Here is a 27531-nt window from a genome sequence, read left to right on the forward strand (position 1 = left end):
CAGTCTTTCCCTCAATCTACATGGGAACAGTCTGAGGCAGTTACCACAAATAATAAAGGCTGCAAGTTATAAACCATTACTTCCTGTGGTATGGGGTTTGAGTCCCTCAGTCATCATTTGCTTAATGGCCCTTAGCAAGACAGTGACTTGGGGCAGCTGGAAATATGCTTCCAGCACTGTTTTCCCTAGTAACTATCAATGAACAGATGAGGTCACATAACCAAAACATTTGACTATATTTTAGTTCAAATGTGCCCAGCAAATACACAAGTCCAGACAAACTGCCACTGTTCCACTTGCACCAATGAACTTTCAATAACCCCTGATTATCAAACAGTACCTTAAAATTGTTGACCTACTGCTGTATAACACACTATGAAACCACAAGCTGCCTGCAAATACCTGGATGATATTACTCCATCAAGGAGTCAAAATTCAAGGATGATCAAAACTGATTTCAAATTATTTCACAACCTAAAGATAACTCTGTGTGTGATTTTTTTCATACTGTTGTGTATTACAAAATACATGCCCATAAAATGAGTACGTCTGTTTATTAAATGTCTTAATAAAGTTATGAATTTTACATCACCATTAAAAATACTACTATGGTTAGAAGCAAGAAAAAAATAGGACTGCGATGCTGCACTCAGTACTTAAGGACAACTATGGGACACAGTACTTTTTTTCTGCTTCCTGAAGCTCCCCCCCCCACCTGTCAATCCCATCACTGAAAATAATCATCCAGGCATGGGGAAGCATTTATTTTCACGTTTTGGTCGTTGCACGTCTTACTGCTAGCGGTACAGCTAAAAGTTTATTCTCGCAGCCATCATCAAGCCTTCTGAAAAGTCACCCATCACTTTTGAAGCAGCGCAGAGTGAAACACGCCCTCCTTGGCTCTTGTCGCCCTGGAAACTTTTTTTTTTTTTTTTTTTTTAATTATGCACGCCTTCTAGTATGCATTCCCGCCTCTCAGCCTACCCTCTCATAAATATGCAATTGTCCAGGAGAAAAAACTTATTTTTAAGTACTAAGTTCAGAGACGGCGTTATTTTTTTTTAAGAAGGATTCATCATTTAGTAGCATTTGCAAGATTATTTAAAGTGAAACACTTATTTTTCAGTGCTGCCTTTTTGTTCACGGCTTATTCAAGAATGTGAAAGTCTGCTTTATGATACTGCCAATTTATAACACTATTGATGTTTTATGCCTGCAGGAAATTCACTTGACTAACAAAAAGCTTGGCAGTTCTGTATGAAGTTGCATGTGTGTACAGGGCACTATATGAGCAGTAGCTTTTTTTTTTCTTTGAAGTTATTTTTTTCAGTGTGTACATCTCCTACTGCACTTCAGGTTGAGTGGGGAAACAAGATAACAACGCAAGTACACACACCTGATTTACTGAGTGATTTCAAGCACTTTTTTTTTTTTTTTTGGACCAAAGCTCTCAATAAATCATGTATGTATGTTATTACTCTGCTGTTTTCTGCTTCATCAATTTTACGTTTCGGAATACTGTCCCTCTGGGCTTGCTTTTTGCACTCGTAATTCCAGCTGCAATGGTCTCTTTTTGACACAAAATGCCTAGTCTCAAGATGCAGGCTATAGAGAGGGCATGCCAAAACTCTGTGCCGCCCAGTTGTTTTTGCATCTGATAACACTTGAATCCCAGACTTGATATACATTATAGGAAAGTTTTTGCATTCATTATAGCAGCCGCGGTGGTACAGCGGTAGCATTGTTGCCTCACAGCAAGAGGTTCTCCTGTTCGATTCAGGGCTGGAGTGCCTTCTGTGTGGAGTTTGCATGTCCTCCCCATGGTCAAGTGGCCTCCGAAAGAAATGCGTGAATGGGCGTGCCTTCGCTGAAGGTTAGGCATCGGGCTGGCAACTCTGCACCACAAAAATCGACTGTCAATCATTAGCAGACTGGAGTTCCACTGTGGCGACCCCTAACCAGGAAAAGACAAAGAAGAATTCCAGCTGCTCCATTACCAGCATTTCTTGCAGTTTTTAAAGGTTGTCTTTTATTTTCTTTTTCTTGAACTCTAAATGTGTAGCATCACCATGGATTACATTACATGTACATAATTAGAGTTTCAGAAAATGTTCATTCAAGCAAAACCTGTTGTTCTAGTAACTTTTATGTTAAAAGCTGCATTTCACAATTGTCTCTTCTTCTGCGCATATAATACTTTTATCTATGTAGACTAACAGTGTGCTTAGTAATTCTTATAGAGCAGTGCATAGCTGTATGCTGCATCCAACTGCAGTTGTGCTGTTGATTAATTTCTCAAATCGGTCCAGAATTTTGAAATGCATGTTGAGACAAAATCTGTTCTGTCAAGGTTTTGAGTGAAGTGATGACTAAAATTCTGCCTGACCTTGTGACAGTAGTGCTTAGGAGCCATTTGACTCTCCAGATATTATAAATTGTACCGCCAATCTACTATTTAATTTTTCAGGTAAACATTGACTACTGAAACAAGTCTTGAGAAAAGGAAACAAAGTTAACTCTAGGCATGCAACCAGGGAAACAACAGAGGTATAGTGCGTGTGTGTGTAGGGGGTCCGATATGGAAATGATGGTATTTTTTGCCTTTAATATGTACAGTTTTATTTGTCCAGAACTTAGAAGGGACAATGTTCATAGAACTGATTTATAATTGTGATTTGTGCATTAAAAGGTGGCATTATTTTATACTGTGAAAAACACTGATGTGTAATCTTCAGAAGACTGAGGACTTATTTTACCTTAGCATGATTTATTGTTTCAAATGTCTGGTACTAGCTGGATACACCTTTGTTTAGGATCCCATATTTGAAAACATTTGAAGGCTTACATGTTTTGTTTGATATATAGAGCTATCTTAATTAAATTTGATCAGAAACAACCATTTATAGACCGCTTTCATTCCAGATTCAATGGGACTGTGAAGACTAAAAGCACTGATGTGACTTATTAGTGGAGTTTCAACCTTTCTAGTGATTTATTAGATTGTAAACAAGTATGAGGGCTTAGCTGTTGGACAAAGGCAAAGGTTAAGCAAGATTGTACATTAAACCTCTTACAATGTATAACAACAGATTCTAGTAGCTATTAAAATATGCTAAGTAACTGGGGGAGGTTACTGGCTTATATACATAGTGACTTTTTTTTTTGGAAAATAAAAAAAGGAAATAGGAGTACTACTATATATCGTTGCTAAGTTGTTTTGAAAAGTAGTGAGCTGAAAGAGTAAGAACCGACGTGTTTAAGGAGACGCACAGCACATGTGGATAAGGTAGGTATAGGAGATGATGGTGTTAGTCATTCATATTACAGTATTTAAGTACCATATTCCCCTCTGTGGAGGGGACAGTAAACATACGGACTTCAGCAGATACGATAACAGTGCTAATGACCAAAATGTATAACTTATGCAGGGAGACTTTTCTTCACTAATGCAGACAATTTTAGAAATATTGTTTGATATTTTGCATGATATCTTACGTCCTTTGGGACGTGCAATACATGAAGCATTTAGAAGATTATGAGCCTTTACTTTTTTTGGTTAAAATTTCTGTACCTGCACCAATTTATCAGTTTTTTATTATGAGAATTGGGTGTGAAGGAGGTGGGAAAATAGATGCAGCATTGTGGTGGAAGGACTGTTTTTTTTCATAATTAAAATATGGATGTCAGACTGTGCATACGTCTTTCCTGGTCTTCCTCCTCCTCCTAGTTCCTGCTAAGTGTCACTCCGCCCCTACTTAAGCGGTCATCTGTTCTGTTCCCTGATCCGGTTGAGCATAGAACTCCGTGTTACTAATTGGAGGAGTCCACCCAACTGTCTGGTGTGGATTTACTCCACAATGTCTTATTTTTGTAACTGATGGCCTGGAAGCTTGTTGTTGCAAAGGCAATCATCATGGCAGATGAGGAGATTAAAACTAACTTCTCCATCTGACTGGAAAGCAGAACCTACTACCATGCCTTCAACCTTCCTTGTTGCTGGTTGATTTGTTGTAGACATGGGTTAATTGTCTGGGTTGCCTTATAAAAATGCCAAGAGTGCTGACGAACATGCTGCATCTCTCTATATAGAGCTGCTAGCCTTCACCATCTAATTTAGTTGACTTGCATCTTTCATTTTCTTTTGTAAATAGTTGTTTTCCGAAAAGATTGGCAGTTCTTTGATTTCAGTCACAAACTGGAATCAGAATGTTCATGACGGCCAATTTTTGTTTTTCTTTTGAAATATATTACAGCTTTTGAACCCTGATTGCTAGTATCATGGGGTCCCATTCCCCTAGTCCAAGTTCAAAGGTGATTACTAAGTTAAATGGCACAAGAGCCTTTACAGATCTAGCCAGGATGTGACAACATTATATCTTAATTCCCCAGATATGGGATTGGGCAATATCAGAGTAGTAGGTCTTTGGGTGTTGAAGCCCTGAGTCAGTTTACAGACTGTCTCTGTCAATAAGGGACATAGGTAGTACCCCAGGAGTGAATTTACTTTTCCTTATCCATTTATCAAAATTCTTAGAGAATGCAGGATGAGCTTTGTTTTACGAATATGAGAAATTTATTCTGTGGATGAGGTAGCTTTCAAGGTACAAATCGGTCTCTCCAACAAGTTCTGTTAGAGCAGGCATGGGCAAACTACGGCCCGGGGGCCACATGCGGCCGGTTAAACATTTTGATTCGGCCCGCCAAACTTGAAAAAATTTAATAAATTAACCTTAAAATGTTTTATTTCCCCTGCAATTCTGATGTTTCCTCACTAGATGGCGCACTCTAGATATATTGGCTTTGTTGAGGTGAATGTAGGCCTATTACTCCACGTTTGCACTTTACCCTTTGACCCACCGCCCCTCTATGAAGATGAGCGGACCCAAGAAAAGGAAAGTGGACAGAGAATGTCGAGTGTTCAATAAGGAGTGGACAACTAAATATTTTTTCACTGAACACCGATCATCTGCTGTTTGCCTGATATGCCAAGAAACTGTGGCGGTTTTTAAGAGTATAATATTAGCCGTCACTTTGCCACAAAGCACGCTAATTATGCTAGCAAGCTCTCAACAAAAGAACGGAAGATGCTGCTGAGAAGGTGGCAGCTAATTTGAAGGCTCAGCAAAGTTTTTTTCACCGTCAAACTGCCATTCAAGAGTCAAGTACCAAGGCCAGTTTTATGCTTTCATTCAAAATAGCAAAGGCCAGCAAACCACTGTCTGAGGGTGAGTTTTTAAAAGAATGTATGGTAGAGACAGCAGGTATTTTGTGCCCGGAGACCAAAGACAAATTTGAGAAAATCAGTTTATCATGGCGGACAGTGACTCGCCATGTGGAACTAATAGATGAAGATATCACCAGCAGATTAAACAAAAAGGCGAAGTCATTCACTTTTTATTCTTTAGCACTGGTGAAAGCAACGATGTCAAAGACACTGCTCAGCTCCTCATTTTTATCTGAGGAATCAACGAAACTTTTGAAATAACGGAGGAGTTTTTGACAATGGAGTCTCTGAAAGGACAAACACGGGAAGAGGACTTGTCTGAATGGGTGTCTGCTGCCATCGAAAACATGAAGCTTCCCTGGAGTAAGCTTGTTAACGTCACCACAGATGGATCTCCGAATTTAACGGGAAAAAACGTTGGCCTGCTGAGGAGAATCCAGAATAAAGTGAAAGATGAAAATCCTGACCAGGATGTCATTTTCCTCCACTGCATCATCCACCAGGAATCTCTATGTAAATCGGTGTTACAGCTGAATCATGTTGTGAATCCTGTGGTGAAACTCGTCAACTTCATACGCGCACGGGGACTTCAGCACCGTCAGTTCATTGCGTTCCTGGAGGAAACTGATGTGGATCACCAGCACCTGCTTTATCACTCCCGTGTCCGCTGGCTGAGTTTGGGCAAAGTGTTTCAACGAGTGTGGGAGCTCAAAGAGGAGATTGGCGTGTTTTTGGAGCGGCAGGGGAAGACTGATGAATTTCCTGAGCTGAGCAACAAGAGCTGGATGTGTGACTTCGCGTTTGCTACGGACGTATTTTCACACTTGAATGAGCTCAACGTGAAACTGCAGGGGAAGGAGCAGTTTGTGCATGACATGTACACAAACGTGAAAGCCTTCAAATCCAAGCTGGCTTTATTCTCCAGGCAGATTTTGAACAAGTCAGTCATTCACTCATTTTCCTAGACTAGCCACGCTGAAAGAGGCCGGAGCAAAAGTAAAGAAATACAGTGAGTCACTGGATGCACTGCACGGAGAATTCTGCCGTCGGTTTTTGGATTTCGACAAAATTGACAAGTCACTTCAATTGGTGGCCTTTCCTCTGTCACAAGACCCCGAAACAGCTCCAGAGGAGCTTCAGCTCGAACTGATCGACCTTCAGTCCGACCCTGCCTTAAAAGAGAAGTTCAGCTCTCTGAAACTAAAGGACTTCTATGCTTCACTCAATGATGCCGCGTTTCCAAATCTAAGGCGAAAAGCGCAGATGATGTTGGCTTTGTTCGGCTCTACCTTCGTGTGTGAACAGACCTTCAGCGTCATGAACATCAACAAAGCCAGCCACAGATCCAAGTTAACAGACCTACACCTCAGATCCATCCTGAGAATCGCCACAACAAAACTAACTCCAGACTTTGATGCGCTGGCTAAAAAAGGAGACCAACAACACTGCTCCCATTAAAATGTGTGCATCTCCGTGATACACACGTTGTTAAAGTAAACAGTGCGCGCAGATCAAATATAACGCTTCACAGACTGACTTGCTGCAATTGTTTCGTCCTTGCACTGGTCGTTGTTGACTTTTGGCACCGGGGAAACAAATTGAATAAAAGGAACAGGACAAGTACATCTGCATCTCCTACCGTTTTTGAAAAAAAATACAGTCAGGAGGAGAGTGATGGTGATATCCTGAAGGATAACAGAACTTTCAGTGCTTTAAAATAAAATGGTCATTTATTTGATTTTCAGTGTTTAAAGACTCATTTCGAAGTCAGAGATTTTATTGTAATGCTTTTCTTCATTTTCATTGGAAATTAAAGCACATGTTTTCTCCATATCCCAAGATGTGTATTTTTCCTCCAATGAGGTGATGTTTTCAAAGCATGCCATCTATCTGCTCCTGTTCCGGCCCCTTTGTCAAATGTTAGAACTCAATGTGGCCCACGAATCAAAAAGTTTGCCCACTCCTGTGTTAGAGTCAATAATAAAAAGGTTCAAGTCCATGGAATGTGCAACTCTTGCATAATTTTTCTTGCAAATGCGTAACATTTTTATCAGGGCTGGATCAGTGTGCGCTTTGCAGGTCAGGCATATGTCCCCTCTCAATAAACAGTACGAGATGGAGTAAATGGATAGGGCATTTAGTTGATCTGCATAAGACGTGTTTTACACACTGTATTTTTTTTTTACTGTGAAACCTCTGAGGCCATTCAATTATGGGCCTGATGAGAGCCGACCACAACAGCACTATGACTTCCTTTGAACTTTTCGCTATGCCTGTACTTAAGCCGAGCTACACAGAATGATTTCCTCACTACCATAGCTACCTGATGGTCTAAGTTTAGTTTACTATCTGTGTTCCTAGGTCCCTCACCAATGGGTCTAGGGTGTACAATCAATATTATAATTTGCAGGGATATATGGATTTAATGAAGGATATGATTACACATTTTAGTCTCAGAGCATAATTTGGGCACCAGTCATTTGTCATTTTAGGCCTGTTTTTAGGATGTCAGCATCATTTAGGGATGGATTCAGTGATTGCTCCCAGCTTACACTCATTCATGAACTTGCTGAGCCAGAGGCCTCCAGCATTGACCTTTGATTCAGAGAAGTATATACCAAACAGGAAGGGACCCAACACTGAGCCTTGTGCGACACCGCTAGTAACAGTTTCTTGTCAGAAGTGAATTCACCTATCTGGACCACGTGCCCTGTCAGTGAGACAGTTTGCAATTTGACAATGTGGGGGGTGTATACCTAAGTCGGTAAGTTTATTTAGGATCCCCGAGTAGGTGATTGTATCCAAAGCTTTGGCCATGTCTAGATAAGCTGTGTGTACCATTTTAACCTCATCCATGGGCCTGGTGGCTTTCTTGAAGAAGCCCACCAGAATGAGCAGGCAAGGCCACCCTTTAACAAAACCAAATTGGGACTAGACCAGTGTTTGGAGATTGTGTCTCATTCTTGATTAGGTCCGTGATAATTCATTCCATGGGCTTGCAGATAAGACTGGTCAAGCTTATGGATCTGTAGTTCTCTGGGTCAGTTGATGAGCCCCCCTAGTGTGAAGTGACAACTGTTACAGTCCTCCTTTCCTTTGTGACATCAAGCTGCTCCTGTCCTGAATGAGTGATTAAAGAGGATTTTTAGTGGTTCTTATAGATTGGTTTTAGCTATTTAAGAAGCATCCTGGAATGTTGTCAGGACCTTTGAAAGCTGTGTTTTTGGATTTAGAGAGCACAGTAAGGACCTGTTCCCTCTCAGTGACTGGTAGGGGGGTGGTTGCGGGTGTTTCTTTCAGTGTGGTCGGAGGTGATGGTTGTGGCAGAAGTTTGAACTGATCTTGTCAGCCAAAAGGATGGCTATAGTTCCAGGATGGTACAAGTCTTGCCATTCTTGATTAGCCCAGCATTTCACTTGAGGTTAGGAACATAATTAAAAAAAAATCTTTCACCTGGGAGGCTCTCTCTTTGCCTCATAGTTTGGTTTGGCAAATTTGAGCAGCCATCAAATTTGTTTAGACTAGTGAGGGTCTTTTTACAATGTTTTGTCTATTCCTTTTTGGCTTTGGAGAGGATTTTTTTTTGTTGTTGAATAACCTATTTATGTTTAGGGTTCACCTGGGTGATTTATTTTTGCCAGTGACCATAGGTTTGACTGACAGGTACTGCATCCTCTGAGCTGGTATGAATGTGGCTGTACAGTGCTTTTGTGTACAACTCAGAGTAGGCTTCAGTGTCATCAAGGTTCTGAAGGGCTTGGAAGTTTAGTAAGCTGTAACTTAGTTGAACGTAACTTGCCTTAGCAAAGTTCTTAACAGGTTTAGAGTTTGATGGGGGGTTTGGGTTAGTTTTAATACTAAAGGAGATCATTTTGTTGTCAGATCTTACCCATGAGGAGTTAATTTGCCAGAGGGAGCAGCATCCTCCCCCCCTCCCATGTTCATGTGGATATTTGTACCTCTAGTTGGGGAGTTAACTAGTTGCTTCAGGATGCTTGCATTGACAAAGCCCAAAAGCCTATGAGTGAATGCATTATACAAGTCTCCCAGTTTATGGAGGAGTATTTGAAGTCACCCAAAAGTATGGTGTTAGGCAGAATGTTAAGAGATTCCAGTAGGTTTAGGTAGAAAGTGTGGTTTCCTAGACTCATTTCAGGGGATCTACAAGTCTATACTTGGTGATAAGCTTCAGGAGTTTGTCTATAAGTTTGTAGTATTGTCTAGATGTAGGGCTAATTTGCCAGGGGGTTGGTATACTGAAAAAGTGAACAGGATGTAGAGTTGGACCCATTATTATTAGTATGGTTGAAGGTGGGATGATTTACAGCTGGGGTGACAGTATGTCCTTTTGGGTACTGATAACCAGTGAGAAAATGGTTTTCATACAAGGTGAGTAAATAAGTGGCCAGCAGAATGGACAGTAAAGGGAATTTTAGCATAATGAGAGGAGGAGTGTAATAGTTTGGATCTGTTGTTTGTATGGCATAACAGCAGAAGATCTGATGACAAATTTGGAGGTAATAGAGTGGGTGGAGAAAGTATGTTAGGTGAAAGCTGATAGGATGTTATAACAGGGGATGTGGTTGATTAACTATACATTTACTGGTACTGGGGGTGGGTGGGAATAGGGGGCAAGGAGGTGAGTGGGGCTAACACTGACTACAAATGTTTTCTAAGGCTTCCTGGAGCCGTATAGTATGTATCTAGTGTTTACTTAATGGCTTTGATTTTTAAACTATAATTTTTTTTGATACTGTGCTTTAGACACTGTTTTATACTACTCTTGCAGGGTATTTATTAGCTGTAGGTTGCGAGTTGAGAGTGCAATTTTCCGGGCTTTAGGTGAGAGACCAGAGTGATTATACAAAATTAAGGGTTTGATTTTTGGTTAAGAAAATGTTATAGAATGCTAGGGGCAGACTAGTTTGTTTAAAACAGAGGGGAAGCCAAATTACTGTGCTTTAGACCCAGGTCAGCAGTAAACAGTACATATGATTACATTACAGTTTAAGGTATTAACCTTACCAAATTGTAGGTTGGACTTAAACTAATTTGAATGGGGGTACAGTTTCTACAGGGTACTGTTCTTCAGGTAGGCAGTTTCTACAGGGTACTGTTCTTCAGGTAGGCGTTTCTTTTAGTTAGGTATTTTGAGGGGGTCTGCTTAAAAAATAATACATTAGGAGTAAGAAACCTTTCTAGTACATACACTAGCCACCAAGCAAGCAAGCATTTAATCATGCACTTCAACTAGAGAGAATACGGTACACAACAACTCAGTGAAGCTACGAACACATAATTTGCTTTGTTTTTTAGTATGGATCTGCTACCAGTTAAAAAAAAAAAACAATGCTAGACTTTGATTTTGCTTTGTACATAATATATCTAACTAATCACAACACACTAAAATATTGTTTATCAGATTATTCTGTGCTGTGTGTATTATACAGTCTACTGTCCACATGCAGCAATAATATTCATTAGAAACACGTTTCTAAGCCTGTGCACGAATCCATGTCCTAGTGTGCCACCATACTAGTAAAATAAGGTACAAAACGACAGCTGACTGCTTCCTAACGCTTTTAAAATGGCACTGTTTGTAAACGCACAAAACTTGGCAGATGGGTCAAATTAGGAACACTCGTGCAATAAAAGGCTAGAAAACTGCTTTCTTTTACCCACAAAAGGCGCAGATGTTAGTTTATTAAGCAATGCAACTTTACTCATTCACAATGACACTTGCCGTATATACTGTCGGTTAAGCTTTACAGAAAGCACATGGAGAGATCAATAGCTTGTGTTATTTAAATATCTGTCATCTTTTACTGCCACATTTATACCTGGTGGTAAACATTATCACTATTTTTGCTATTTTTTTTTCTTTAAATATGAATGTACTGCTCAAATCTGGTCTATGTATTATTATTTTTACTTTCGTATATAATTAATGCAGAGCTTTTTTTCCCCGGGCCTCCACTGAAAACGGGCTCTTTATAGGCCCAGTAGAATTGCCCGGTTAACAAATGCAATAAATAAATAAATATGCACATGCTTACTCCAAGGCATCTTTTTTCACATGACAAGTTACTAGTGTATTTTTGATAAGCGAGTCATGACCAGAACACTGTATGTTACCATACTCTGTATATCCAGACTCATAAGTTTTATGTATTTATTTTTATTTAGTTTACGTCAGTTCAGCCAAGGTTGACACAGAATATATTGTATAGAGAAGAAAGTAAAAATATACATTAGTTTTTACAAAGGTGAAAATGCAGTGGTCCCCTTAAAATATGGTGTTGATTACATGCAAAATGGTTCTGAACAGAGCATCATCAATGGTGTATTAATGGTCATCAGACATGGAAAGATTTTCTTTGTTATAGCTTCTTAGAAAAACAAATTTTTTGACCAGTTTACAGTCAATGAGATCAAAAGCATGTTATATTGTGAAGTATGCCAGTTATCTGTTGATCTGACATACAGCATACAAAGTGTAATCAATTACCTAATATCAAAAATGTAGGAATAAATGTTATATTAATTACAGGTTAATAGACTTATGTTTTTGTCATAATTCAGGGTTATATTTATGGTCTGTTGTTGCTGGATGGCACAGTGGTGCAGCGGTAGCATTGTTGCATCACAGCAATAGGTTCTCTGGTTCAATTCTCGGCTGAGTCTGCATGTCCTCCCTGCATTCATGTGGATTTCCTCTGGGTGCTCCGGATTCCTCCTCAGTCACAAAGACATGCATCTGGAGTGTTTCTCCTCAGGCCTCTGCTGAAAATTGGCTTTGTTCCAAGTTGGACTTTCCTGGTAAACAAAAAGTTAAATAAAATAAATTAAAAAAAATTGTTTCCATAGCATGAAGTGTTCACAGCATCAGTTGGAAAGTCTGGAATTATACTGTTGGTAATACACTGCATATTATATGGAATTAAACAGACATGATGCCGACAGGGTATCAGTGTTATGCGTATAGGTTCATAGGTGTGTACTACGCTCATGGCCCTAGAGCCTTTACAAGTCTAGCCCATAGAAGTGCCCGGGCATTGTGCAGCCCAACATTAGCTCTCAGTGCCTCTATCAAGTAGAGCCACTGGAGTGATTCCCGGGGTGAACTTTCTATTACCCACCAAGATTTCTCTTGAAGAGGGACAGCAAGGTACTCCACTTGACATGTATGGGAAGTCTAGTTCAGAGCATGGGCAGTGTCTGGGTGAGGAACCTACCCCCCCCCAAGCATGTTCTGTCATGATAATGAGGTTGAGGTCTCTGGAGCGTGTGGTGTGGGGAGACTGGGATTTCTTTAGATGTAGCATTTCTAATAGAGCTGGGTCAGACATGGCTTTGTAAGTCAAGCAGAGATCACCTCGACGTAGGCAATATGAGACAAAGAATAGATGGAGTCTTGAGTCTGTCCATGTAGGACGTGTTTAATGCCTAGGATCCTCTTCGTGAGGTACTTCTGTGGCCTCTCCAGATGTTGCAGGTGTCTACTGAGGTACATGCCAAATGGGACATTATACTCAACGACTGGTCTAATGAGGGAAAAGTACAGAGAGATGATGATCTCTTTCTTCCTGGATGCAAAACCCTTGGTAATGAGATGCACCACATAGGACTTTCTGACCACAGTGGCAATGTGGTGGTCAAAGGAGAGGTTGCTGTCAACCTGCGTCCCCAGATCTCTTATAACGCCTTCAGTGTTTAGTGGGCTCCCATCGATGTGGTAATTACTGGGAACTGAGTTTTTACCAAAGGGGATGACAATGCATTTTTTGAGGTTAAGCTTAAGGCCATGGTTTCGTCACCAGTCACTGGTCTCAGTGAGGCCTTTCTGTAGGATGTCTGCACCACTTGGCGAGTTAATAATGGCTCCCAGCTTGCAGTCGTCTGTGAACTTGGTCAGCCAGAGTCCCTTTGCGTTGGTCTGGACTTCTGAGAAGTAGAAGACAAACAGGAGAGGACCCAAGACTGATTCCTGTGGGACTCCACTCATGACTGGTCAGCAGACCGACTTGGAATCTGCTACTTTCACACTGTGTTCTGTGAGCCAATTTGCAACCCACCTAGTGATATAGGGGTCGATGCCAAGTTTGTTGAGATTATCAATAATTCCTGAGTGAGGAATGGTATCAAAGGCCTTGGCCAGTTCGAGGTACACTGTATGCACTGCCTTACCTTCATCCACAGCCCCGGTGACGGACTCAAGTCAACCAGGTTAAGCAGGCATGATCTCCCTTTCACAAAGCCAAACTGTGTAGGATCTAGAGTTTGGAGAGTTCCTATATCTTTGATAATCAGGTCCACAATGATGTGCTCCACAGCTTTACATATCAGACGTAGCAGGCTAATGGGGCGATAATTTCCAGGTCTGTAGTCGCTCCCCCTTTATGGAGAGGGATGATTGTAGCAGTGCGCCATTCGGTAGGGACAAAGCCTGAGGTGGGGCTGTGACTGAAGAGGACACACAGATGTGGTGCCAATTCGCTTTGTAGTTCTTGTAGAACACAACCAAAGATATTACCAGGTCCCATGGAAGTTGTATTCTTGGCCTTGGACAATGCAGCTTTAACCTATGCTGCAGTAATGCTGGATGTCTGGCTTTCTTCGGGTATTGGACAATGCAGCTTTAACCTGTGCTGCAGTAATGCTGGATGTCTGGCTTTCTTCGGGTATTGTGATTGGTCCTTTGAGGGGTGTGAAGTTGGCAATGAATGTCGGACAGTATGTTGGGGGGGGGGTAATGTTGGCACTGAATCTGTGGGCAATATCTGTTGGCTCAGTACAGGAGGCACCACTGTGCTGTAACTCACAGCAAATCTGGGTATTGTCGTGGAGGTTCTTGATATAACTATAGAAGGCGTTGTGATTGTTTTTAGTGTCTGCTGCTGCAATACTGCCTTCATAGCTGGCTTTAAAGGATTTCATGAGGGATTAGCATATCATTTTTTACATTTAGTGATGCAATGATGATACTGTAGATGACTTAAAAGTAGCTCTTTGAAGGAAGCTAGATAATGCGGATGTGAGTAAAGAGAATTACTTGCATTTATGTCATGATGCTTTTATGCCATTCCATTGTGGTATAGGACAGCATGGCCTGTTGTGTAATGGGGGGGGCTTGCACACACAGGTGCAAAATCTTGTACTACATGTGACTTCAGTTGGTGGAAAACAGACCAAGTTAATGTTTATTGTTTACTGTGTAATTACATCTTGAGTAGAGTCACAAATTAATGTGATCAGTGGTACTCAATTCACTGTTAACTCAAAATTTAGAGGCGGTCAGACTTTGTGTGGGACAGCGCAAGCTATAAATCAGGAAAGTAGACAAATGTGACTCCAACAGTAAAAGCAAGATTTGTTTGCAAAACAAACAATTTTCACATTCAAAGTTGTAAATGGATATACTTACTCTTTTGCTAATTGTGTGTTGTAGGTTTACTGTTCCATAGACTGGAGATTTGACTTAAGAGAAAGCATAGTAACTGTGATGCTGTGGATGAAATAACACATGTAAAGTTTTGACAAGTGAATTGTAAGCATGTAGTAAGCAATTGCCAGCATGGAAGTGTGTGTGTGTGTGTTTGACAAGTGAATTGTAAGCATGTAGTAAGCAATTGCCAGCATGGAAGCGTGTGTGTGTGTGTGTGTGTGTGTGTGTGTGTGTGTGTGTGTGAGTGAGTGAGTGAGTGAGAGAGAGAGCTCGCGCATGTGGGCTAGTATGTGTATGGAAGGGTGAGCATGTGTGGAGTTTGTGTGTGTAGACAAGCATTAGTATGCGTGTGAGTACGTGCGGTGTTTGAAGTGTGGGGTGACTGTGTGTGTACATGCGTGTGGATGACTGTGTATGTGTGTGTGAGCATGTTCATCTGTGTACACAAGCATGCATGAGTGTCTGTGCGCGTGTGTGTGCGGGTGAGCATGTGGGAAAGTGGGTGTGTGATACGGGCAAGAGTGTGCATCTGTGCCTTTGTTAGCTTGAAGGCTAGTGGGTACATGATGGGGGCAAACATGTGTGGGCAGGGCCAGCATGCATGTGTTCATTCATGCACGGTGTATAAGATGCAGTAGAGAACTGAAGAGAAAGAGGGGTGTGACAGCTGCTTGCTGCCATATTAGTATGACAGTTGGGCTTCCTGCAGAAGGAGGGGAAGACTGCTCGGATATTGTCAATGGCTGCTGTCCCCATAGGTATTGCAGCATTGCTTTGTGGGGAGGTGGGCAAAGCACTAGGCTTCACCGGTACATGGTGTGTGTGTGTGTGCATATGTATGGGTGAGCATGCCTGTGAGGGAGTGTGCATGTGTGCAGGGGATGTGAGCATGTCCGTCTGTGTACACGAGCATGTAAGAGCGTGTGTGCGTACATGTCTATGGATGAGAGCATATCTATGAGTGAGCATGCCTGTGGCTGAGTGTGTATGTGTGCAGGGGGAGTGGAAATTTGGTCTGTGTACACAAGCATGTGCGTGTGTGAGAGAGAGAGAGAGAGAGAGAGAGCGAGCGAGCATGTGTGCAAGCTGGCTTACGAGACAAGTGAGTGTGTGCGTGGGAGGGGGCCAGCATATAGGTATTCATACATGCAGTGTAAATGGTATACTAGAGAACTGATGAGAAAGAGCGACATCTGCTTGCTGCCATACTAGGACAGTTGGGCTTCCTTCAGTAGGAGGAGGAGACTGTTCTGACATCATCAGGGGCTTCTGTCCCCCACAGATATTGCAACACTGCCTTGTAGGAAAGTGGGCAAAGCACCAGGCTTCACTAGTACATGGTGGGTGGGTGAGACTTAGAACTTCTTGCTGCCTTGCAGTGAGGAGAGCTGTGCTACTGTAACAGGCTTGCTGCAATTACTTGGGGGGGGGGGGGTTATGATCGGACAGAGCATATGTGTTCATGTTTGCATGCAAGGGTTTATACTGTGTGTAACGGACAACAGGTGAGGAAAGATCAAATGACACCTGCTGGCTGCCCTATTAGGCAGACAGTGTTGTGTCTTTGTGGTTGGTTTTCTGCAATAGGTGGGGGTAATGAGCCGACATCACTGATGGTTTGTGTCCCCACAGACAGTGGAGCACTGCTTTTTGGAGAGGTAAGGAAAGCATCGGTCTTCACCATTACACAATGCATATGTGCATGCATGTTTGCCATGAGCGTAGAGGACAACACTGAATGTAGGACTTGGGTAAGTGTGTCATTGGCATTGATTTTGCAACTGTGGATTGAAATATGGCTGAGCAGGAGATGAACATATCAGTATACGGGGTTTGCACCCATGGATATGGTAAACAGCAGTCATGGATAGGGTAAACAGCAATTCATATGGATACAGTAGCCATGCAACACTTTTTCAGAGAGCTAGCCACTGTGTTATGGTCATGTGACATTCTGGATATGTATGTGTGTGTGTGTGTGTAATTACTGCTTATATGGAGTAACAGAACTGTGGAGCAAAGATGGACTAACACTGGCTTGAAGCTTTATTTGGGGGTCAGTGGTGTCACTGCAGCTGACTTCCATCAACATCTTTGGGGTGTCCTGAGCCAACATATGTCAATCTTTGTTGCACTTCTTAGCCATTCCAGCACTGTTTTGGGGAGAGGAAGGCAATGTCCCATTGTTCACCAGCACATGTAATGTATGTATGTGTGTGTGTGTTTCTGCTACACAAAGTGTAATGGACAGCAAAATTTGCAGCTGTGGACTGAAGTGCCTAACCTCCTATGATCCTACAGTATGTGGTGTGGGTGTGTATGAGTGTTAATCAATGCTTAATTGAGAAATATATACTGCCCTATGGATGTCTGCCCCCATGAGGGCAGCTAGGGTTATAAAAAAAAATTTATGAATGCGCACTTCAACAATGACAACATTTCTGATTTATTCAGTGAATTCATCCAAATGAGCACTGAGGAAACTGAGCACAAAGATACCACAGAAAGGATGAAAACAGCCAACGTACTTCAATACAGGATTATTTTGATGGGAGGAAAATGTACTCAATGGGGAAAGATTATGATGTAGCCATCAGCCACCTTGACAACACTGAAAGTGTTAACAACAGTATTTATTTTATCTATTTGTTAGCAAAGTACACAATGCTCAAAAAAAAAAGGTGTCCCTTCTCAGGGATGACCCGGGAAATATTGTGAATTCATGTACAGGAAGAACATTGGGGGGGGGGCTCTTCATAGCACGAGATCACCGTGTCACATATGGAGTTCAATTCTGGCATCATTCCCTTCACTTGGTAAATCAGCATCAAGAACAACTATTTTCATAAAGAGAAAAGAAACCAAAAAGAGCTATGAAAATGCACTTCCTGAAGGATGTTTGTTTTCTTCTTAACACACTTTCCTAATCGAGCAATAACAAAGTCTACATTATGTTCTTAACATAAATGTCCACTCTGAACCTCAAACATATAAATACCTTTTTTCAAGTATTTAATCCGACAACACAACACTCACTTCTACACAACCCAACAACACTTGTGTCTGCGCTTGTAAGCATATCTGTACGTTTGTTTACTCAATAAAAATGAGTCTTTGGATGAGGAGAATGTGTGCTTTTGTGGGCAAAATTTTTTTGGGGGGAACGCATGCCTAAACCAGTATGAAACGAGCAACAGGAGTTTAAATTAAAATAGGGAACTAAAAACTCTTATCTACATATGCAAAGATATAATATGGAATAAGAGCACTGTGGCAGAACTACTTTGTTATGAAATCCTAGGCATGCAATACAGGATTACAAAGATTTCAGATCATAAAGCTGTAATGAATTCTAAACACAGAAGGAAAGAAATTCACCATGACAACAGAATAAAGTTAAGCCCAAAAGGCAAATCTTGATAACCAGTTAAAAAAAAAAAAAAACAGTTCAGATAACTATTTTAATATGAAGTTTTATCAGAAATACACGTTTTATCTACTCCATAAACTATCAATGGGGGGATGCTGGAATATGTTTTACAGCTTTGAAAGCCAATGAACACAAACTGCCAAACAATCAACTTCCAAAACGTATTTTTTAAACACCTTTACTGAACTAGCACTTGCGACATTGGCACATTCATATCAAAGTGATCAAACTGTATCAAGTTACAATTAACAAACGTTATGCTTCACATATACTGGACGGCCGCAGGGATGCAGCAGTTAGCGTTGCCACCTCACAACAAAAGGTTCTCCGGTTCAATTCTCGGCTGGGGTGCCTTCTGTGTGGAGTCTGCATGTCCCCCCTGTGGTCGCATGGGTTTCCTCCAGGTGCTCCGGTTTCCTCCCACATCCCAAAGACATGCAGTAGGTGGATTGGACACTCTAAATTGGCCCTAGGTGCAAGTGTGTGTGTGTGCGCCTTCTGTGGAAGGTTGGGCGCCGGGGTGGCAACTCGACACCATAAAACTCCACTGCCAATCATGAGCGGACAGATGATCGCTGTGGCAACCCCTAACAGGGAAAAGCCGAAAGAAGAAGAAGATGATGATGCTGCTTCACACATACTGCTATATATCATATACCTAAACATCATTACATAAATTATTCAATTCCTGCCCTCCCCCCTTTTTTTTTTTTTTAAAAGAAACATCTTTATTAAATCACTTGCAACATAAGCGATCATATGTTTAACAAATGAAAACAAACCAACACAAATGAAAACAAACCAATACAATCCTAGTTGCAAGCATTTTATATCACAAACCATACTAACACACTCCCGGTTGCTAATACTACACATCACTTATCTACCCAGTCGTTTTCAAACATTACTTATCTCATTTAAGTCCTGCCTTCTTTTAAAACTCATTCCTTCCCTGTATGCATTATTCCCACAAATCTAATTCTTCCTATGTGGTTTGCTCCTACCAGTTTCTAAAGATCTTAATTCCAGTTGTTTTGTCTCTTAAGATATTAACTACTTCTAATATAGTTGGTTTAGATTTTACCATTTTCAAGTAATTGCTTTTTTGTCAGCCACCATAATTAGAGCCAGCTTCTGTATCACAACTCAGAAAAATCTGCCTCTGCCTCATCACACCAATCTGCCCACCCAGCAACTCCGACAGTGCACCCCACAGGGAATTCTTAAAGTCCGCCAACTCACTGTACTTCCAGAAAAGATGTTCTCAATTACCCCTTTCTTCCCTCCCACACCTCCAACATTTTGCCAACTACCAGAGGAAAAATTCTCTGAAGTCTATTTGGGGTACAAAAATATTTATGTATACATTTCAAAACAAAAATCCTAACTCTTAGGTCCATAGGATGATACTAGGCTATTGGCCCGGAAGCCCTTGGAAGCCTAGCCAAGAATTTCGCCCATGTTCCCTCAAAGTCAGCTCCCATTTCCCTGTCCAAAAGGGACACAGGCAGGATCCCAGGGGTGTATTTTCCGTTTCCCATCTAGTCGTCCAGGTTCCTCTTAAAGAGGGTTAGAGAGGTACTCTGCTTGACATGGAGAGGGAGTCTATTCCACAGACAGGAGAATCTTTGGGACACAAATCTATCCCAACAAGTTCTATTAATGTCACAGACCAGGTGAAGGGCTTGCGTGCGGGTTGTGCAAGTGGAGTTAGTCTTACAGATATGCAGCAACTCCATCAAGGCTGGGTCTGAAATGGCCTTGTATGTTAGACAGGGGTCACCTCTGACCAGTCTGTATGAGACGGAGTAGAGGGACAGGGTTTTTAGCCTATCTGTACAGGACAGATGTTGGAGACCCTAGATTTTCCTGGTCAGGAACTTCTGTGGTCTCCAATTGCTGCATGTGCTTGGCAAGGTAGATGCCGAAACAGGCTTTGTACTCAATGGGCTGATAAGGGAGGAGTACAGGGATGTTATGATCTCCTTGTTCCTGGATGACATACCCTTATTTATGAGATGGCCATGTAGAAAGCCTTCCATACAACGTGGGCAATGTGGTGGTCAAAAGTCAGGTTGCTATTAACCTGGGTGTCCAAAGTCCCTCATGACTGACTGCATGCTTAGTACGTTATTAATGTGATAATTACTGGGGATGACATTTTCCCCAAAGGGGATAATGATGCATTTCTAGGCATTCAGTTTGAGGCCATGCTTCTGGCGCCAGTCATTAGTTTGTGTAAGGCCCTCTTGAAGGATGTTCACATCACTAGGGGAATTTAAGGCAGCGCCCAGCTTGCAGTCATCAGCAAACGTGGTCAGTCACAGACCACTTGTTTTGTCTTGCACCTCAGAAAACTATATCCCAAACAGTAGAGGCCCCAAGACCGATCCTTGGGGTACACCACTCATTACAGGTCTACTACTAAAAGTGGCTTCCCCTACTTTGACTGAGTGGGTTCCATCAGAGAGCCAGCTAGTTACCCATCTGGTAACATACGGGTTGATGCCTAGCTGGGAGAGTTTATCTTCTAGACTTTGTTGTATATTAACATCCGAAAAGTATGTTGTTAAACATTACAGTATCACATAATACGTGTGGGAATTATGAAGTGTTTGACAGCTTTTAAAACCGTTTAGAAAACTACTTGCTGCCTTTCTGTGATGGCGCTTATTGGCCCCAGCTAACGCTCTAAAACTATATAGAGTTAAACAGCTAGCTGCCCTTTTCCCAAATTCAATGAGTAATTGTGATGCTTCAGATAATACAAATATGTAATACTAATTAAATATTCACAGGTAATCGGTTTTCCAACTTTCTCTGTGTGGAAGATTTTCAGTCCATATATCGCTAGTTAATCACTGTATATTAATCAGATCAGACAACAGTAGTAGGTATAGTAAACAAACTGGTCTTAAGTCAAAAAAATATATACTTTGAAATATTGTACAGAATTACAAAGTATTCGAAAGTAATCCAAGGAAGGTAGACAGTTTGTTTCCAGTCGAAAATCCTTTATCAAGCACAAAGACAAGCGATCCAAGTATAACATATACATATATATATATATATATATATATATATATATATATATATATATATATACACATATACATATATATACATATATATATATATACACATATACATATATATACACATATACATACACGTATACATATATATACACATATACACATATATATATATATATATATATATATATATATATATATATATATCTCGTTGCATCACAGTAAGACGCTGTCCGGTTCGATTCTCAGCTACAGCGTCTTCTGCTTGGAGACATGCGTGAATGGGCGTACATTCGTTGAAAGTTGTGCGTCAGGCCTGGCAAGCCGGTATGTAAAAATCAACTGCCAATCATTAGGTTTATTCTGCTGTAAAACAAAGTGTTAATGGTAGTTGTTGTTTGTCTTTTCCCGGTTAGGGGTTGCCACAGTGGAACTCTGGTCCGCTAATGATTGGCAGTCGATTTTTATGGTGCCGGTTCACCAGCCCGATGGCAAACCTTCAGGTACGCCCCCCCTTTCACGCATGTCTTTTGAAGGCCACTCTACTGCGGGGAGGACATGCAGACTCCACAGAGAAGGCACTCAAACAGGAAGACCTCTTGCTGTGAGGCAACAATGCTACCTCTGTACCACCGTGGATTCGAAAACAAAATGTTAATGGTACACATGTTAAATTCACATCCCTTCCCTCAACAGTGCGACATTCGAGCTGGTCCTGCCCTATTTAGCAGCTGTCATAATAATATAATCCTTATGTGCTTTAAATAAAATTTATAATGATGTGGTACCTCTTATTTATATGAAATATATTTATATGGATATGGAAGTTGGAGTTATATGAAAATTACAGACCTTCCATCTGTCCTGGGACCCCTAATGTTTGGCATCTATTTCTCAGAGGTTCAGAGAAAGAGAAAAAGCCTGGGCTGACCACGTTAGCGGACAACTTTAAGTTGGGTGCTATCATTGACTCCCCAAATGATGTTAACATACTGCAAGAAGGTCTCACAGCAACTAATGACTGGTGCCGAAGTCATGCCCTCAAGCTAAATGCTTAACAATGTATCATCATACCATTCGGCAAAAACATGACCCCTACCAATTACCACATTAATGGCAAACCCCCCCCCCCCAGCACACAACCTGTGGTGAAAGGACCTAGGCACTCAGGTTGATAACAACCTCACATTCGACCATCATGTAACGGCAGTGGTCAGAAAAAACATTTACTTGGTTCATCTCATAAGTAAAGGCATTGCATTAAAAAAAAGGAGATTATTACGCTATACTCGTACTTAATTATTGGTCTAATGAGGGAGAACACCCCATTTTAGATTTACCTCTCCAAAAATCTCAATCAACTGGAAAGGCCACTGAAATACCTCACAAAGAAATTCCATGACTTCCAACACGTGTCTTATGCAGACAGGCTCAAATCACTACCACTCTACTCAGTATCGTACAAATTTCTCAGAGGTGATCTGTGTCTCGCCAACAAAGCAGTGTCGGACCCTGCCCTACTACAGATGCTCCATATCCGAAAGTCTAACTCCTCACGCACTACCCGCTCAAAAGACCTGAATCTAATACGGGACATCAACAAAACTGTTGGAGAGAAAGGTTGGTCTCCCTGAGGCTGCCCTGTCTCTGGAACAGACTTCCAATACACGTCAAACAGAGCACTTCACTGACCCTCTTCAAGCACAACCTTGATGACTGGACGGGAAACCACAAATTTGTCCCAAGGGTTTCACCTGTGTCCCTCACTGACGGGGGTGACAGGTACTGACTGAGGTTTCTTTTTGGGGATAAGCTCTTGGCTAGGCTCTTAGTGGCCCCAGGGCCACTAGCCAAGAAACCCCCCATGATCTTTCCAGTGATATGGAGGTCTGAAGCGTATCATCCTCCAACACCCACCCAGTTGGGCAATAATGCCTGCTTACAATTCATAACACTTAACACCATCAGAGTCACTTTTATAATAATCTTCTTAAACTCTTCTGGAAATGTTTAAACGTAAAGGGTGACCTTAACCACCATAGTGTACATAGCAGTCTTAACGGTTGACTGCTCATACAAATCATCTGACCTAAAGCCGTAATTTAGAAATAGAGTCTGAGTCAGTGGCACATCAAAAGATGGGGGGGAGATGCAACTGTGAATAAAGGGCACCCAAACAAATAAGACAGCTTGTGTTTAGTCTACTATTAAAACACCAACATGCGAGTTATATCCACTTTGAAATAAAACAAGTAATAACAGATACCAACGGCAAAAATTCACTGAGAAATATGGAATAAACTTCGAACGTCAGGATGCCGAGCTTTTAAACGCAATGAAAATCTGAGTGGTCCCAAAAATACAAAGATGTGACAAAACCCTGCGAGTTAACATCCTGTTTACTAAGTAAAGCACCTGAATTATTAAATCCGCTATTACCTCGACTTTCATAATATGATATTAAAGACTACAAAATATCAATCTCGCCATAAAGAAAAATAAAAATAACACGGACTTGACTCAGAACATACTTTAAATATTTTAACTTCCTAAAACAGAGATACTTTTAAACCATTATGAATAACTTTCAGGAGCATTCAGGAACATAACAAGAAAGCATGCAACACTAAATTTACCCCAACTTTCTTTCGCCTGACACACAAACAACAATCAAAATGTCATAAAAAACAGCAGATGCAGCGACATGTAGATACTGCTCAGAATCATTCAATCAACTGTCAACATGCCTAAGGGGTCGGGGCCCAAAGGAGAAAGAACTGTCACTGCCCGCGTTACTACCAATACTATTACATCCAAAACAACAACAAACGATTATCTAAAACACGCTGACCTCAGACGTCAGAAATTATACAATCCCTAAATAAACTCAGACAACTATAACCGATCTGCTGCTTGACAACCAGCATAAAAGTCAAACCAGGTTAACAAATAAATACTACTTACTCACCGACAGAACACTCATTCGTATAGGAGCTTCTAAAAGGCACGCCATCTTCATAATCCCAGCTGCCCTGGCGAATGAATGGTCCCAGTTCTCCAACAGCACTTTCGACAGTATACACCAACAAGCGGCGGGAATGGCGCATGCAACTCTTTGACGAAGAACAATCGGTTTGAGGCGCTTGTAAAGGAAGATGATCGGCACATGTGGAGTAGGTTTATCTCATTCTTAGGTTATCAAAGTGTTTTGATGTGAAGAAAGTTAAATGTTACTAAATGCTGATAGCTTTACATAATCTAGAAACAGTTTGAGATCATAAAACATGTGCATGTGTTGCTTGTTGCACGTTGTAAAACATTTTCTCTTGAAATAGTTTCCCTGTTTGCGTATTTCATTTAGTAATAGGTAAATAAGATGGTTTGAGTTTTTAGCCAGGTCCAGATCCTGAGGTATTAATACAAATATGGATGTGCAATTACCGACATTGAAACTAATATATCTTTAAGAATGAGCATACAGGGTTACCACCTGTCATTCTTTGCAAGGGGTAGTCCCTCTTTGAGCATTTCTGGTAAAAAATAAAAAATGGCAATGTCCTAAGATTTTAAGACAGAACTATTTCTTAATTTTAATAGTAGCATAAAACAGTTATGTTCTATCTGAAACACCTAAATGATAAGAAACTCAAATGCTGCAAGAGTAGGCTTTTATTTTGGCAAAATAGTGAAGTTCTATCCTTTTCACTGGCTGTAGGGATGTTTTGTCCTGCAAATTCTCACATTTCTACAACAAATGTCCAATTTTGCGCATTTGAAGAGGTAGCAGCCCTAGAGCAGAGAATATACCAGTAAAGCATTAGGTGCATGTGTCAATAGTAAATAAACAACAGTTGAAAGAATTTGTAGCTTACAATGTTTACACCAGGGGTGTCAAACTCAATCACATGTTGTTGTGTCTTTCGGCTTTTCCCGGTTAGGGGTCGCCACAGCGGAACTCCAGTCCGCTAATGATTGGTAGTTGATTTTTACATGCCGAGTTACCAGCCCTGACGCACAACCTTCAACGAAGGTATGCCCATTCACACATGTCGCCATGCAGAAGACGCTCTAGCTGAGAATCGAACCGGACAGCGTCTTACTGTGAGGCGACAACGCTACCAAACTCAATCACATAAGGGGCCGAAATAAAAACACATAGGCTAAGTCGTGTGCCAAATTTTTTATTAAGCTATATCTATATATTTACTAAGACTAGTAGAAGTAAAGATACTTCATCCTGAGAGACCATATCTCATGCCATCCTGGTGCATTAAATTCCATCAGCGCCATCACTGTGTGCCTTAGCAAGGTGCATTAATCATGTTCTGAAAATAAAAAAAAACACAAAACAAACTGCAAGTGTACCATAAGCAAAAAAGTTAAAAAACATTTTTTTTAATACATTGAAATTTAGGTTTTGAAATTGCTCACCTACTTGTTTTCTGGCCAGATGTCTGAGACTTTTTTCCTCTGGTCAGTGAGTCAATGTCTGGTTTTATGTCTTGTGCTGTGGCAACCCACAAAACAGCATGAGGTTTTCATCAGTGATTTGGGGTCTATGCATGTTTTTGTTTAGATTCATTATTGAAAACATCTGCTCGCACAGATAGGTGCTCCCAAATATGGACATAACATGGGCAGCATGAAGTCTTAGCTGTGGCATCAAGTCAGGGGGCAGTAGACGGTAAAAGTCCTCTTTCTGGACATCCTGTAACTTTGCTCTCAGGCCACTATCAGCTTGAAGCTCTATGAACTCCATCTGAAGGTGATGGGGTGCACTGTTGATGTCGGCTGTGAAAGGATTGGCAAAAATGTCAAAGCCACAGTGCTGTGCTCTGAAGTCAGAGAAGCGCCGATCAAACTCATCAATTAACCGGCTCACTTGAGTAGCCAACCGAGCACAAGGAAAAGCAGTGGATAAGGAGGCCGAGATACTCTGACAAACAGGAAAGTGGGCAAGATTGTCCTGTTCTAGTTGGGACTTCCATAAGAGATGTTTACGCTGGAATGCTGTGATCATATCAGACATCTTCGTGATGACTTGTTTGTATCCCTGCAGCCTCTGATTCAGTTGGGCGAGATGCTCTGTTAAATCACACATCATAGCAAAATCACAAAGCCAGGGTGGATCTGATAGGTTAGGCAAGGGCTTTCCTTTACTTTGCATAAAAAGAGCGATTTGCTCCCTGAGCTCAAAAAATCATTTGAGGACTTTGCTCCTGCTAAGCCACCTTACTTCTGTGTGGTATGGCACATCTCCATGCTCTTCACCTACCTCCTGTAAAAACAGCTGGAACCAGCAATGATTCAGGCCACGTGCTCATATAAAGTTTACTGTTTTTGTGACTGTGGTTATTATATTATCCATTTCAAGAACCTTACCACACATAGTTTCTTGATGGATAATGTAATGATAGGTAATCAGATGTGTGTGGCAGTCATTATTTAGCATTTTCTCTTTTATTAGTCCAACCAAGCCTTTTTTCCTCCACACATTGCAGGTGCGCCATCGGTAGTAAGCCCCACCAACTTTTCCCAGGGTAAATTAATATTATTTATGGACTTCACCACCGCCCCAAAAATGTCCTTCCCTGTTGTCATCCCATGCATTGCAGCTACACCCAAGAGTTTCTCAGTGACAGAGATGTCCATCTTCACTGCTCGTATAAAGATGGACAACTGCGCTGTATCAGTATTGTCTGTGCTTTCATCGACAGCTAATGAAAAAGCTAGATAACTGCGTGCCTCTTCAGCCAGCTGTGTTGTTAGATTTCCTGCAAGAACTCGAACTCGATCTGCAATGGTATTTCTTGACAAACTGACGTTTTCGAAAGTCTGCTTCTCATCGGGGCACACCTGCTCACACACTTTTAGCATGTATTGCTTCAAAAAGGCACCCTCTGAAAAACACCTGGAACCTTGGGCAATTTCTTCAGCCACAATATAGCTAGCTTGCTGTAGCTTTAGTAAACATGTTCTGCTGCGATTGCAGTTTGTCTTTTAATTCTTGGACAATTTTATGTCTTTCGTGAAGTGTATATTTAGCATACTTAGCTCCATGTTTGCTTTCAAAATGCGTACGTATATTGTACTCCTTCATCACTGACACCACCTCTTAACAGAAAATACACACCGGTTTGTCTTCGCGAAGTATAAGCATATATTCGCTTTCCCATCTTTCATTAAATTGTCTCCCTTCTGCATCAACTTTTCTTTTGAACATTTTGATTACCAGATTCACGTATGTTGGCCTTGGGTAGAGGTGCTCCGTCAGGGATGACGCTCACCACCACATTAGAATCTAATGTTACCATTTCAGCATCTTCAATCTATCTAAACTAGGTAGGAAGTGCACCACCCTGCATCAACTTTTCCCTCGGACATTTGCTAGATTCAT

At 41.2% G+C, this 27531-nt stretch overlaps 1 protein-coding gene across 1 annotated transcript in view; it reads right to left on the reverse strand.

The window, feature by feature from the left end:
- Positions 1–24230, reverse strand: part of LOC122792710 (armadillo repeat-containing protein 8-like) — a 1055700-nt gene extending 1031470 nt beyond the window's left edge. The window contains exon 1 of the mRNA XM_044060296.1: positions 24103–24230. Coding sequence (XP_043916231.1) covers positions 24103–24153 — 51 coding nt within the window. The 5' untranslated portion in view covers positions 24154–24230. The remainder of the gene's footprint in view (positions 1–24102) is intronic.
- Positions 24231–27531: the final 3301 nt, after the last annotated feature.

This window comes from Protopterus annectens, chromosome 2.part0 (genome assembly GCF_019279795.1).
Source record: "Protopterus annectens isolate FY-2018-M chromosome 2.part0, PAN1.0, whole genome shotgun sequence".
Taxonomy (NCBI): domain Eukaryota; kingdom Metazoa; phylum Chordata; order Ceratodontiformes; family Protopteridae; genus Protopterus; species Protopterus annectens.